This window comes from Callorhinus ursinus, unplaced genomic scaffold (genome assembly GCF_003265705.2).
Source record: "Callorhinus ursinus isolate GAN/ISIS: 27379988/994484 unplaced genomic scaffold, GSC_fseal_2.0 scaffold20, whole genome shotgun sequence".
Taxonomy (NCBI): domain Eukaryota; kingdom Metazoa; phylum Chordata; class Mammalia; order Carnivora; family Otariidae; genus Callorhinus; species Callorhinus ursinus.
The window spans coordinates 32,353,787-32,369,292 of record NW_027397082.1 but is presented as its reverse complement, the minus strand read 5'-3'; the positions used below and the strand labels follow the sequence as shown (position 1 = coordinate 32,369,292).

Here is a 15,506-nt window from a genome sequence, read left to right as displayed (position 1 = left end):
TGTCCCTTCCCCTTCCCTCCCCTCCCATCCCTTCCTCTCTTCTCCCCTCCTCCCCTTCCCTCCCCTCTCCTCCCCTCCCTTCCTTCCTTCTTATTTTCCTTCCTTCCCTCATTAAATAGTTTGGAGCACCCGCTCTTTGTTAAGTACTGTTTTAGATGCTAGGAACTGTCCATGCCCACCAGCCAAATACCTCCAGGAGTGTGCATATAGTATAAAACTTAGATTTATTAAGCTTGCTGTAGCGGGACACTCTGTTCTGTGGGGTAACAAATACTTGGAAGGAGCTTAGATAGGGCTTATTTTAGGTGATTTGGGGAAGAGTCAAAAAAGTGGAGGTTGGTCTGTTCTCAATTGTGTGCTGTCAGAAAGAGGGAATTTGATTTCTGTGTGTGTTCAGAACTTTTATCCAGGAAGTAGGAGGAATGGAGCAGGTTAGAGTTGTCATTGGAGAAAAAAAGCAGCATCACTCACGCTAGCCAGCGTGGAAAGCGTGGTTACTTTGTGGTTGCACAGTGTCTTTGTTATTATCTGTTCAGGTATGATTACAGAGTGGGCTTGTTTTTGTTTTTTGTTTTTCCTTATTTTGCAAAACATATTAGTATTCTGTTTTGTTTTATAGAATAGGCCGGTATTCTGTGAAATAGTTCATGGACTTTGAGGCTAAGAAACAAGTCCTATTGATGTTTGGATCTTGCTCACACCTAGCACAGGGGCTGACACACAGTAAGCATGCAATAAGTATTTGATGAATTGCATTGAATTTATAGCTAAAAGGAGTAAGACAGACTGGATGATTGTGTGGTTGAGTGAATTGGTACATGGATGAACAACTGACCTCATGGGACCAGCTAAGCCAGAGTCAGTCAGCAGAAAGGTTGGCAGTGGTGTGGAGCCACAGGGATATGCCAAAACATGCCATGGGGAATGACCAAGAGTTGAGTCAGACAGAGTTGACTTTCCAAGATGATCTCAACAAGTTGGTTCAGGATCAGCAAGTGAAATTTAACTGGGATAAATGGGAAGGCCTGTGTTTAGATGTAGACATCTGCTGAGCAAGAACAAGATGGGAGAGCTTAGGTTGGGGATGACCCAGCTTAACGATGGTTCTCTAATATTAGAGACTTTGTTTTAATTTCCAAGGGAAGATAAGTTAAATTTTAAAAGGTGGGGAATATTTCAGCAGCCTGAGCAAAATGATGTGGGAGAAATTGGAGACATCTTATGTTTGTAAATCAGTGCAGATGGTGCAGTGAGTATATGCAGTAGGAATTTGGAAAAAAGGCAAACTGGATTGCAGGGGTGGGGCAGAGCTTCAGTGCAGGAGAGAGAGAAGTCCCTGCCCGGCAGGAGGGGAGGGGGGAAGAGAGCACAGTGGACCCCACTCTAGGCAGGCCTGGTGACTGAAAACTTGGTTTGTTCTTGTTTGAAAATCTCATTTAATTGGCAGAGAGAAAGAGACTGTTTCTGAAATTGTATGACCTCTCATTTGAAAAATATGTATTTATATACATAAATGTGGATATGGTGATTTTATAGTCATTATAAAAATTATATAAACACATTTTGAAATACCTGAAAAATATTGAAAAGAAGAAAGAATGCCTATATTCCTTCTATCTTACCATAGTTTGTAGTTTCTTTTAGTTTTTTCCCTTTAAAAAAATAGCTGTGACTTTATTACATAGAAAATATTGTATATTAGTTAATTTTTAGTATTAGTTAAAAAATGTTTACCCGCATAAGCTTTGAAATTATCATTTTAAAATTTGTGATACTCTGTTAACTAGTTTTGTTTTATTGAAATTTTTATTGAGATAATTGTAGGCTACAATGTAGTTGTAAGAAATAATAGCAAGAAATCCTGTGTACCTTTTACCTAGTTTCTCCCCACTGGTGGCATCTTATAAAACTGTAGAACAATTTCATAACCAAGATATTGATATTGATACAATCTGCTAATTTGTTCAGATATCCCAGTTTTACTTATACTTGTGTATATGTGTATGTGTTCCACACAATTTTATCACACGTGTAGGTTGCTATGTCCGTGACTTCTGCCAAGATTCAGAATGTTTATGTCACCACAATGCTCCCTTGTGTTGCCCTTTTATAAAAATTAAAACTACAGCCACTCCCACTCAACCACACCTCCTTCCCTTATCCCTGTCCCTAACCTTGCAACCCATAATCTAGAATGTTGTCATTTCAAGGATATGATGTATATGAAACTGTACAGTACATGATCTTTTAGGATTGGATTTTTAATCAGCATAATTCTCTGAAAATTCATCCAAATTGTTGCTGTTCATCGATAGTTAATTCTTTTTTATCACTGAGTAGTATTCCATGATATGGATGTATATGTAACCATTCACTGATTGAAGGACATTTGTGCTGTTCCCAATTTTTGGATATTACAAATAAAGCTGCTATGAACATTTTTTTCCTTTTTGGTTTTTTATCTTCTTTGTTTTGCTATGAACATTTGTGTACAGGTTTTTGTGTGAACTTAAGTCCATATTTCTCTGGGATAAACGCCTAAGAGTTCAATTGCTGAGGCATATGGTGATTGTGTGTTTAGTTTTATAAGAAACAGCCAAATCATTTCCCCAAAATGACTGCACCGTTTTACATTTCCCACCAGCAATAGATGAGTGATCCATTTTCTCTGCATTTGGTGTGGTTACTGTTTTTTATATTAGCCATTCTGATAGGTGTGTAGTGATAGCTCATTGTGTTTTTAATTTGCATTTCTTTAATGGCTAATGAGATTAAAAATCTTCTCAAGTACTTATTTACTATCTGTATATCCTCTTAAGTGATATCTGTTCATGTCTTGGGACCATTTTCTAATTAGATTGATTGTTTTTCCTCTTGAGTTTTAGGGGGTTTTCTATATATTCTAGATACTAGTGCTTTTTTTAAAATTTTATTTTATTATGTTATGTTAATCACCATACATTACCTCATTAGTTTTTGATGTACTGTTCCATGATTCCTTGTTTGCGTATAACACCCAGTGCTCCATTCAATACGTGCCCTCTCTAATACCCATCACCAGGCTAACCCATCCCCCACCCCCTTCCCCTCTAGAACCCTCAGTTTGTTCCTCAGAGTCCATAGTCTCTCATGGTTCCCCCTCCAAACCCCCCCCCTTTCTTTTTTCCTTCCTACTTTTTTTTTTTTTTTTTTTAACATATAATGTATTATTTGTTTCAGAGGTACAGGTCTGTGATTCATCAGACTCACACAATTCACAGTACTGACCATAGCACATACCCTCCCCAATGTCTATCACCCAGCCACCCCATCCCTCTCACCCCCTACTCAACTAATCTTCGACAAAGCAGGATAGAATGTCCAATGGAAAATAAACAGTCTCTTCAACAAATGGTGTTGGGAAAATTGTACAGTCACATGCAGAAGAATGAAACTGGACCATTTCCTTACACCACACACAAAAACAGACTCAAAATGGAGAGGAAAGACCTAAATGTGAGACAGGAGTCCGTCAATATCCTAGAGGAGAACACAGGCAGCAACCTCCTTGACCTCAGCCGCAGCAACTTCTTCCTAGAAACATCACCAAAGGCAAGGGAAGCAAGGGCAAAAATGAACTATTGGGACTTCATCAAGATAAAAAGCTTTTGCACAGCAAACGAAACAGTCAACAAAACCAAAAGACAACTGACAGAATGGGAGAAGATATTTGCAAATGACATATCAGATAAAGGGCTAGTATCCAAAATCTATAAAGAACTTAAACTCAACCACCCAAAGAACAAATAATCCAATCAAGAAACGGGCAGAAGACATGAACAGACGTTTTTCCAAAGAAGACATCCAAATGGCCAACAGACACATGAAAAAGTGCTCAACATCACTCGGCCTTAGATACTAGTCCTTTGATGTGTGATTTGCCAAAGAATTTCTCCTAGTCAGTAGCTCGTGTTCCATCTTCTTTCCCATAGGAGTTTGCAGAACGAAAGTTTTTATTTTGATGAAGTATAATTCATCAGATTTTCCTCTTATGACTCATGTTTTTGGTGTCAAGTCTAAGAACTCTTTGCCTGGCCCTAGATCCAGAAGATTTTCTTCTATGTTTTTTTCTAAAAGTTTTCTAGATTTACATTTAAATTTGTTATCTCTTATGAGTTAACTTTTGTAGGAGGTGTTAAGTTTAGGCTGAAGTTCATTTCTTTGCCCATGGATGTCCAGATGTTCCAGCAACATTTGTTGAAGAGGCTACCCTTCCTCCACTGAATTGCTGTTGAACTTTCATCAAAAATCAGTTGGGCACTTTTGTATGGATTTATTTCTAGATTCTATATTCTGTTCTACTGATCTATGTGACTATACCCCTACCAAGACCACACTATCTTAATTATTGTAGCTATGTAATAAGCTCTATAATAATATTGGTTAGAGTGGTGCCTCCCACTTAATCCTTCTCTTTCAAAAAAGATAATCAAAATCACTCTTCTTTTTGAAAAAGAAGAATTAAGCTATTTGTTTAAGTTATTCTAGGGCTTGTACCTTCAAATATAAATTTTAGAATTAGCTTGTCTGTGTCTACAAAAGCCTGCTGACATTTTGCTAGGAACTGTATTAACCTATAGATCATTTTAGGGAGAAATAATATTTTTACTATGTTGAGTTTTCCTATCCAGGAATGTGGTATGCCTCTCCATTTATATAGGTCTTCTTTGATTTCTTTCATTGTCATTTTTGAATATTTAGTATGTAGATTTCATACATTTCTTATTTAAATATTTCATTTTCTTTTGAGCAATTGTAAATGATAGTGTTTTTAATTTTAGTTTCTGCATGTTCATTATTAGCCTGTAGAATGTGATTGATTTTTGTATGTTGATCATATATCCTGTGACCTTGCTGAACTGTTATTAGTTCTAGGCTTTTTTTTTTTTTTGTAGATTCTTTGGAATTTTCCACATGGACATGTCATCTGGAAATAGAGATAATTTTATTTCTTCCTTTCCATTTGGATATGTCTGTAATTATTTTAGTACATAAAACTTAATGGATGTGCAAATACTGGACATTTAGGTTCTCAGTGGAATGACTGGAATACAAAAGATAAACATTTTAGTGGCTCTTAATATTCCTCATCAAATTTGTTTCCAGAGGCACGGTGTCAGTTTTTCACTCCCACCAGCATTTTGTAAACTGTTTTCCTGCATTGTTTCTCAGCTTTGAGAGTGAGCTTTTTAATGTTTGTAGATAAAAAGAAGCTTTTACTTTTAGGGAATAAGGTATATAATTTTATATCCACGGGTGTTTATTTGATTAATTCTGAGGTTAAATCTCTCCCTTTCCCCCTACCTCCATCCTTTTAATTTCAACAGATGTTGTATATTCAGGCCTTACCAGGGCCTTTCCTTTCAATGGATCCATCTTCATTTGTGGATGTTTATGGATATATCGCTACCCCTCAAGTTTGGAAACAAAAGTCGTCATTAATATGGCGTCTTGGCCCTACATACCTCTTTGAAGAAGCCATCTCAGTGGACACTCTGGAAGTTATTAACAAACTTGGCCCAAGATACTGTGGTAACTTCCAAGCTGTGCATGCTCAAGGTATGGAGTGTTTTGATTTATAATGATCTCGCTGGTATTATTTTTTAAATGGACATCCAGTTATTTATAGCATATTTATAAAGAATAAACTCAGCATAGGTTAGTCATTAGGGAAGACCTTTGTAATTGGATCATTATAAATTTACAACCCAACAGAATATGTCACAGAAAAGGAAATGACAATATCCTTTAGATTTCCACTCCAAAGCACATCATGGAGGAGAATGGGTAGGTAATACCATGAGCAAAGAGAGAGAGAAGAGAATGCGATAAATAAGTTACATTCCTTTTAATGAAGAAGCTTTTTAACTAAAGTATACTGCTGTCTTCAATTATTAAACAGGCAGACAAACACATCCACATTTCCATTATTGATTGCTGGCTGTTCAAGTAGGGAGTACTGTTCTCTGTGCTCTATCAAGTCAAGGGGGTCAGCTCCCATCTGGGAAGAATGATGAATGAATTTATGTACAGAAGACTTGTGCATAGTGAAGGGCGACTGAGCACTGTAGAGTGTTTCTGTCTCCAGGCCCCATGTCTTCTTCAAGCTTCCATTTCCTCTGGCAGATGGCACTGGCCAGAGCCAGGCGATGAGGTAAAGTCTAGAGCCAAAATTTTGCCCACTGGCTATTCAGGCCATGCGGGTCCAGGAGCATGCATGGCTTTCCTTGACCCAGGGACCAGGGTGCTCTTTCCAAGCTCACCATGACATTTGGCTCGTTGAAAATCTTAGGGCTTTCAGCCCAGTCTCTCTCTCTCTTTTTTAATAAGTCAGCTTTCTTATCACTCAGCATTTTGGTTTTGGAGGGTGAGGTTATATCATCTCCTCGGTAGATGCTTCAAGCTTAGTGATTTCACACCTTGAATGCCTTTATTTTATAGTAGGGTTAATCCTGTGAGATTTATCCACAGTTTTCTGTTAAGTGTCAGAGAAGCACTGATAGGGGCAAGCATGTGACACAAACATACAATATAACAACATAAGACAGTCTCTCAATGATAGCTTCGCCATATAGCCATAGCTATTTATTTTACTGAGCTTGTACTTTCTTTTCTGTAAAGAGAGGAGAGATGATCAAAGATGTGTTGTTTTAGGAGTGGACCCTGATATAGAAGTGACGGCCCTGGTTGCAGAGGAAAGGGTTTCCTTTGGCCTTCACCTAGCCAGCTCCTCCATCACCAGTGTTACAGACATCAGAAACACTTACAGTGAGGTGGACAGCCGCCTGATTGCCAAAGAGGTACGACTTTTGCCTTCACTTGTTGCCCCCTTTTGGAATCATGATCTCATAGCTTGCTTCAGCTTTCAGTACTTAAGTGAACACTAATTCATGTTTGTGCATGTGGAGACAGATGCACACAGGCGTGCTGCCCATTTCATTTGTTAAAATAGCATATGCCTCTCCCCACCCATTAGCGTCCCCTGAGACTAAACCTTTTATTTATAATTGCTCAGAGGAGAAAGTAGGTGCTCTTTATTCTTCACTGGAGAACAGGAACAAATGGAATTTGAAAAACCTTTGAGACACTGAAAACACTATTGAGCTTCTCTTTTCTGGATGCTACTGACCCCCCAACCCTGCAAAATGTTCTGTGAGTTGCCCTGTTTATTTTAAACAGCAAACTTGCAAAACAGCAAGCAGACATGTATGTAGATGAAGATGCCATTAGATGAAGTATTTCCTGATTCCTGCAGAGAGTGCTCTCTTGCTTAATGCTGATGAATTGGGGCCGATTTGTTTACATTTTCTCCACTCTCACAGACAGAGGGCCATCTCCCTTTACTGAAGAGGCTCAGTAAACAAGGGATGAGGTCTTGCTGAGCACCACAGCTGTGCTCTACCCACAGAGTACCCCGGACTCCCATCTGCCTAGCCCTCTGAGACCAGTGACGCCAAGACTTGCAGAGTCTAGACAACCTGGACTGGGAAGGGGGCAGTCTGGCTTTCGTGGCTCCGTTCCACCTCCACATGTCCTTGGGTCCACCTCACCCTCATTAGCTCTTCATTGTGACGTGTGGGACATCTGTGGCTCAACTGCGCCACCAGAGCTGTTCCCACGTGACTGAGGCACAGCCTGGGTAGTGGGGCATGGGAAACCAAATTTTGGCTTCAGTCTCCCTGACATTGGTTCATTTATTATTTATTCACTGACTTTCTCTTACTGAGGGCCAACACTGGACCGGGACTTGGGGTGCCTGCCCTCCAGGACCTCATGAATAAAAGCTCTTCCCTTCCAGCATGTTTCTTTGGACTAATTGTTGCTCATTTCTCTAGATGAACATTTCATCCCGTGACAATGCCATGCCTGTGTTCTTGCTAAGAAATTGTGCTGGCCACTTCTCGGGTTCTCTTCGAACTGTGGGAGCTGTGGCTGTGGGCCATTTAGGTAGGTCAGGCTTTGACCTTTTACTACTATTTGGGAAGATGGGCATGTGGCTGTCATTGCTTGTGTAGCCTGGACTTCTGAACGGTTATCCAGTGAGGGTGAGGGTTGGAGATTTAGTCCTGTTGGAGAGTTAGCCTTCCACGTTGCATAGAGGTCGGTTCACCTTGCCACATCTGGCAGTTGCTAGTGAACTCAGCTTAACCAGGCTGGCATCTATGCACAATGGAGCCTATCTAGTGGGCACGGTGGGGCCCTTTGACAGAGGCGATGGTTGTGGTTGTTTGGGTAAAAACAACAGCCGGTGACTGCTGCTTGTTGTGCAGTTGGGCAAGAGCAGAGCAGGAGGTTGGTGCAAGGTCCAGTCTCACAGGATCTAGAGAGCAGACAAGAGCCCGGGGTTGTCTGAGCCACCAGTGGCCCGAGGCTCAGAGAGCTTGTGGCTCGCCCAGCACTCCGGACGGAGATAGAGGCGGTGATCTGAAATCCCCTGGGCTGTTTCAGCCTTTTGGTGACCCAGGAAGAACTCAGGGCAGGATCTCTCAGTGAGCTAAGACTTTCAAACCTCCCACCCTTCCTCCCACTCCCAGCCTGTCCCAGATGCACAGGCCCCTCTACTGTGAGTGGACAGTGGCACTGGCACCTGCAGCTCTTTTGCCCGTGCGGGCTTCCAGGGGACTTGCCATTGTCCTGAACCTGCGATGTATTGATGGAATGCCCCTTTGTCCGGCACAGGCATAAGGGTGTTCCACTCCATCCCAGCAGCCAGCAGCCTGGACTTCATTGGCGGGCCAGCCATCCTCCTGGGCCTCATTTCCTTAGCGACAGATGACCACACTATGTATGCAGCTGTGAAAGTCTTGCACTCTGTCCTGACCAGCAATGTCATGTGTGATCGCCTGATGCAGCACATCTATGGGTACCAGGTAATCCCACCCTCCCATCCAAGCCTGTAACTCCCCAAGGGGCTATCATTACCTAGGAGCAGAGAAGAGCTTCACTGGCCCTAGGGAACTTTCCCTCCAGGGTAACCTCTGGAGAAGGGAAACTAACAGGGAAGGTTCTTAAAGCCAGTGTCACCACAGCACGGGGCCATGTGATGGCCAGGCAGAGAGGGACTTTGATCAGAATGGGGGTGCTCACCTGTATACCTGTAACTTTCACTGAATTCAGGAATCATTGGTGATCCACCTACTTTGCACCTAATGTGATAGCTAGGAGCCCAGGCAGAGGAACCAGGGTGCTGGGTTTGAATCTTGCCTCTTCCTCAAACTTGCTGTGTAACCTTGGATGAGTTACTTACCCTCTCTGCTTCAGTTTCCTTAATATCTCTATCTTAAGGAGATACTTGGTCAATATGAACTGAGTAAATAGATTCCATCCTCACCCACTATCTCACAACCTGTGTCATGGGGTTGTAGTGAGCACTAGATCATTTAATTCCAGTGGAGGGCTGAGCATTATATCTGCAAAATAAGGGCTCTGTAAGTGCCAGGCATCTCTAGTTCTTAATCTCCTATGTGTAAAATGGGTATAATAAAAGCACTTATTTTGTAGGGCTGTGATGATTAAGTGAGTTAATACATGCTGAGTGTTTAGAAGAGTGCCTGCTCAGAGTAACTGTGATTGTTAGTGCTGTTTACTATTTGCGAGGTCACATGAGACATGTTCACTGCCCTTGAGTACCTTCCTGCATGGCTGGAAGAAAATCATGAAGGACAGGACTAGTATCAAAGTCTAGACAATGTCACTAGGGTACAAAGGCCGTGGTGGTTCCTTGGTACAATAGGAGCTAAGAGAATGCCTCCCTGTCTCTTTGGCCCCCAAGTCAGGGTCTGAGAAGTAGAAAGCTTCTCAGGTACATGCCCCCTCACCTAGACTGTGGCCACAGCTGGACAGTGGCCCATTCCTTCTGCTTCTCCCTCAAATCTCATTGATACCCGTCACAGTTCTACATTATAGACCTGATGATACCTCTTTTCCTGTGCAAACCCTTCAAAGGCACCCAGTCACTGATATAATATCCCAAACTCCTTATACTGGATTCTAAAGACCTTTAAAAACTGGCCACCAGCCTGTCCTTCCAGCCCCATATAGCCCCATTTCCTGTCCAGCCAATGCACCTTCCTCCCTGAACCCTGCATGGTCATGGATTGCTAACCGCATCATATTACTTTGTGTACCTATGTCCTGGGCTTGGAGTACCATCTCCCTCTCTTCCCCAGGTCAAGCTCAAATGGCAAAGGGGATCTCTCTTCTAAGCCCTGAGCTGAGTGTGTGGCCATCTCTTGGCTGCCCTTGGCACCAGGCATGTGCCCATTCTCATTGCTCTTACCCGGTGCTGTAATTATGACTGCTCATCTCTGTGAGACTGTAATTGTCTAAAGGCCTGGGTGTTTCCTTATTCTTTGCCAGTATATTACTGAGACCAAACAGATACTTAGTAAATATTTTGGTAATAAGTGAATGGGTGTGTCTGGGTTTATATTAAAACTCAAGATTTGGGGCTTTGGGGATATTAAAAGTTTTCTTTGACCATGTTGTTAAAAGCAGCATTAATGGGATGTGTTCCACTTCAGCTCATACAGATCTGCTGTGACTAGGGATTTTGGCAATTATTGTGAGAATTTCCAAAAAGGTACATATAGCACTTCCTGCTCTCGTGGGTTTATCTAGAAGGATAAAATAAGACAAATACCAAAAAAATTTAAAAAAAATTAAAAAAACAACAAAAAAAGACAAATACCAAGATAATTTTAGTACACATTGAATGCAGTAAGTGTCTGAGGTTCTCTTCCAGAACTACCATGCTCTCTGTGACTTGAATGTTCTCCAGCTATCTTCCCAGAAACTCCGGTCTCGTGGAGATCTGGAACTCTCACTCACACTCACTGTGGCCTCCCCACCGCTAAGTGTAGGGCCTGGCGCATTGTGAATTCTCAGTGAGTGTTTTCTCTGTCTGAGCAGAGTGCCTTGAGAGAGATAATGTGCTACAGAGCTACAAAGGTGGCCAACATCACATGTAGGGCCATGTTGCTTGAGTTTTTCAGGAAGAAAGAGATGGTAGAGACAAGGAGTGGCCCATGAATGGAATCTATTTACTCAGTTCATATTGACCAAGTACCTCCTAAGAGCTAGGTACTGCGCCAGGCAGTAGGGATATGGATGAGTCCCGATATGGGACTTGATCCCAGGACCCTGGGATCATGACCTGAGCCGAAGGCAAACACTTAGCCGATGGAGCCACCCAGGCATCCTGGGAGGGTTCTTTTTAAGATGAGAAATACTAGAGCATTTTTGTTGGTGGGAAGATGTGACAGGGGAGAGAGAGAGAGAGAGAGAGAGAGAGAGAGAGAGAAAGATGGATGCAGCTAGGAGAGAAGAGCTGTCTCATGGAGCCACGTTCTCAAGAAGGTGAGTGGTGGGTTCCAGGGGCCACGTGGATGGAGACCCTACTTATGACAGGAAGGAGTGCAACCCAGGCATCAGTCGATCTGGTATGGAAAGATGAGAGCGTTCGTGTCTGATGGGTTCTGTCTTCTCAGCAGAGTGTGAAGTTGGTGGTGGAGGTGAAGGGAGGTTGGGGAGAGAGGAGAAGAGATGAAATCCTCATCTTTAGGATGAAGAAAACCAGCTTACTAGAAAAACAGAGTTGGATCACGAGGCCAAACGAGGACTGCTTTGGCATTTGACACTATTACTGCAAAGTGAAACCAGTCAGCCTGTATGTGTGATTTTTCTCAAGCAACTTTCAACCATCCTAATTATGTCTTGGTGGGGGACTGGGGAGTGGTCAGATTTCAGATATATCTAAGAAGTGACTGGAGCAGTCTGAAAAGATAGTATTCACTGATCACAACTGTCTTAGGCAGTTGGGCAGCTTTAACAGAATACCACAGACTGGGTGACTTATAAATAACAGAGAGCTATTTCTCACAGTTCTGGAGGCTGGGAAGTCCAAGATCAGAGTGCCAGCATGGTTGGGTTGGGTGAGGGCCCTCTTCTGGATTGCAGATGGCCAACTTCTCATTATATTCTCACATGACAGAGATCAGAGAGAGGGAGCAAGCTGTCTTGTGACTCTTACAAGGGCACTAATCCCACCATGAAGCTCCATCCTCATGACTCCCTCTAACCCTAACTACCTCCCACAGGACCCACCTCCAAATAACATTGCATTGGGGGATAGGGCTTCAACACATGAATTTTGGGAAGACACAAACATGCAGTCTGTAGCAGCAAGCAAGACTTCCAAATAGCAGATTGGAGAGGATATCTGGGAAGACAGGGAGAATGGCTGGATGGTGTCAGATCCAAGCTTAGGGAATTGAGCTGTGGATAAGATGGGTGAGAACCCGGATGCCAGTAGATGGGTACGCAACCTGACTTTTGGGTGACTGAGGTCAACAGAGACATAAAGCTAGGTGGGATCCCTCTCATTAGTCTCTGAGATGGGTGTGGGACACTGGGATCACAGTGCCTCCATTATGGTATGGAAGTTTATATGTTGTTGCTTCCCTGAGCCTGACATAGCAGAAAGGCACATCACGTGGCTGCAGCCTAAAGTGAGTGCTGGTGCAGCTGGGCTCGTGGGGATGTGGTGGCTTCCTGGTGACACAGCAACATTTATGGGATGGTTATAAATAGAGAATTTGGTAAAGGGGAATGAGAAAGAACACAAAGAAATGTAGGAGGATAAATGCCTAGTAGTGCAATTGCTGGGTCATATGGTAGCTCTATCTTCAACTTTTTGAGAAACCTCCATACTGTTTTCCAGAGTGGCTGTACCAGCTTGCATTACCACCAACAGTGTAAGAGGGTTCCCCTTTCTCCACATCCTCGCCATCATTTGTTGTTCCTGACTTTTTAGCCATTCTGACTGGTGTGAGGTGGTATCTCACTGTGGTTTTGATTTGTATTTCCCTGATGCCGAGTGATGTGGAGCATTTTCTCATGTGTCTGTTGGCCATTTGGATGTCTTCTTTGGAGAAATGCCTGTTCATGTTTTCTGCCCATTTCTTGACTGGATTTTTTGTTTTTTGGGTGTTGAGTTTGATAAGTTCTTTATAGATTTTGGATACTAGCCCTTTATCAGATAAGACATTTGTAAATATCTTCTCTCATTCTGTAGGCTGTCTCTTAGTTTTGTCAACTGTTTCATTTGCTGTGCAAAAGCTTTTTATCTTGTTAAGTTCTAACAGTTCATTTTTGCCTTTGTTTCCCTTGCCTTTGGAAACATGTCTAGCAAGAAGTTGCTGTGGCTGAGGTCAAAGAGGTTGCTGCTTGTGTTCTTCTCTAGGATTTTGATGGACTCCTGTCTCACATTAGGTCTTTCATCCATTTTGAGTTTATTTTTGTGTATGGTGTGAGAAAATGGTCCATTTTTATTCTTCTGCATGTGGCTGTCCAATTTTCTCAACATCATTTGTTGAAGAGACTGTCTTTTTTTCTATTGGCTTCCTTCCATCTTTGTCAAAGATTAGTTGACCATAGAGTTGACGGTCCATTTCTGGGTTCTCTATTCTGTTCCATTGACCTATGTGTCTGTTTTTATGCCAGTACCATACTGTCTTGATGATTACAGCTTTGACATACTGCAAACAGGTTGAGAAACATGATTCGAAGGGGCACATGCATCCCAATGTTTATAGCAGCAGTGTCCACAATAGCCAAAATATGGAAAAAGCTCAGATGTCCACTAACAGATGAATGGAGAAAGAAGATGTGGTGTGTGTGTGTATGTTTATATGTATATATGTGTGTGTGTGTGTATTTTTTAAATGGAATATTACTCAGGCATCAAAAAGAATGAGATCTTACCATGTACAATGACATGGATGGAGTTAGAGAGTATTTTGCTGAGCAAAATAAGTCAGTAAGAGGAAGACAAATACCATATGATTTCACTCATATGCAGAATTTAAGAAACAGATGAACATAGGGGAAGGGAAGGAAAAATAAAATAAGATGAAAATTGAGAGGGAGGCAAACATAAGAGACTCTTTTTTTTTTAAAGATTTTATTTATTTAGTTGACAGATAGAGAGAAAGCACAAGTAGACAGAGTGGCAGGCAGAGGGAGAGGGAGAAGCAGGCTCCACGCTGAGCAGGGAGCCAGACGTGGGGCTCGATCCCAGGACCCTGGGATCATGACCTGAGCTGAAGGCAGACGCTTAACCATCTGAGCCACCCAGGAGCCCCCATAAGAGACTCTTAACTCTAGGAAACAAACTGAGGGCTGCTGGAGGCAAGGTAGGGGGGATGGGGTAACTGGGTGATGGGCATTAAGGAGGGCACTTGATGTAATGAGCACTGGGTGTTATATGCAACTGATGAATCACTAAACTCTACCTCTGAAACTAAAAAAAAAAAAAAAACAAAAAAGAAAGAAATGTAGGAGGAAACCAAGAGAGAGTGGCATTCTGGAAACACAGGGGGAGATTTTCAGGAAGAAGCAGGGGGTCCCTAGTGAGAGGTCAAGTCACACAAGTACACAAGTACAGAAAAGTGGACACTGGTGGGAAGCAGCCACAGAAGTTGGTATGTGTTTTTCCACTGAGAATATGGGAATGAAGGAGGTAGCACCAGAGAGCAGAGGGCTTGCAGGCTGGGCTGACAACAGGTGCTGGTGGGCACAAGCAGGTGAAGGAGAAAGAGTTCTAATGATGCATTCACGAGGAAATTGCTCTGTGTTTTAACTTTTTCAGATAATGGCTTTTCTCCTGAGGAAAAAGACCTCTCTCCTAAACCATCGAATTTTTCAGCTTATCCTCTCGATTGCTGGCACTGCAGAACTAGGCTTCGGGTCATCTGCTGTCACCAACGTTGGCGTCTTTCAACACATCCTCTGCAATTTTGAGGTAAACTGGAGACTGGACATTAGCCCCGAAGGAGTGGGTATGTGTGATGGTAAAGAACATCGGGAGCTTCCTCTAAACTCAGCAGGCCAGCTTCCTCAGTAATCATGAGGGTGGTGAGAGGGAAAACCTCAAAGGCTTTGGAGCCCAGAGGCCTGGGTTTGTAATTAATAAGAGACCATCAATGGGCTGTGTGGCCTTGGGCAAGTCTCTTGATTTCTCTGAGTTCTAGTCTTCTTGTGTGTGAAATGAGAAGGATCACCTCTCCCTCACAGGCCGGGGTCAAACCAGATAGTATCTGGGAACGGATTCTAAAACTGTAGGATACCATATATATATATGGGCTTAAAGATATATATACCCCAGTTCCTTTAGATGGTGCTTTGCTGTTGACAAATACTTCTTGAAAGTGCTGACTGAGAGACCCTGAGGGCAGGCCTGAGCCTAAGTAAGGGGTACTGCACAGAACTTCGGGTGGATTGCTCTAGTCACAAAGCACCATTTCCAGAGTGCCCATGGGGTCAGGCACTGGCCATGTCCTGGAGACATGCTGATAACCAGGATCCAGCCTCTTGACACAGCTGCCTGGGCCCAGGACATGACCAAGGTGACACTACAATGTGCTAGACATCACGGCGAGACAGGCACAGGCATCAGGGGAGTGGGG

General features: G+C 42.7%; 1 protein-coding gene across 11 annotated transcripts in view; it reads left to right on the top strand.

Annotated features, from left to right (window-relative positions):
- The window catches only part of WDFY4 (WDFY family member 4), a 291,091-nt gene that overhangs the window by 84,898 nt on the left and 190,687 nt on the right, over nt 1-15,506 (top strand). For all 11 annotated transcript variants that reach the window (XM_025880584.2, XM_025880579.2, XM_025880582.2 and 8 more), the window contains 5 exons: nt 5,367-5,598; nt 6,694-6,839; nt 7,875-7,986; nt 8,719-8,909; nt 14,690-14,842. In XM_025880584.2, coding sequence (XP_025736369.1) covers nt 5,367-5,598; nt 6,694-6,839; nt 7,875-7,986; nt 8,719-8,909; nt 14,690-14,842 — 834 coding nt within the window. The remainder of the gene's footprint in view (nt 1-5,366; nt 5,599-6,693; nt 6,840-7,874; nt 7,987-8,718; nt 8,910-14,689; nt 14,843-15,506) is intronic.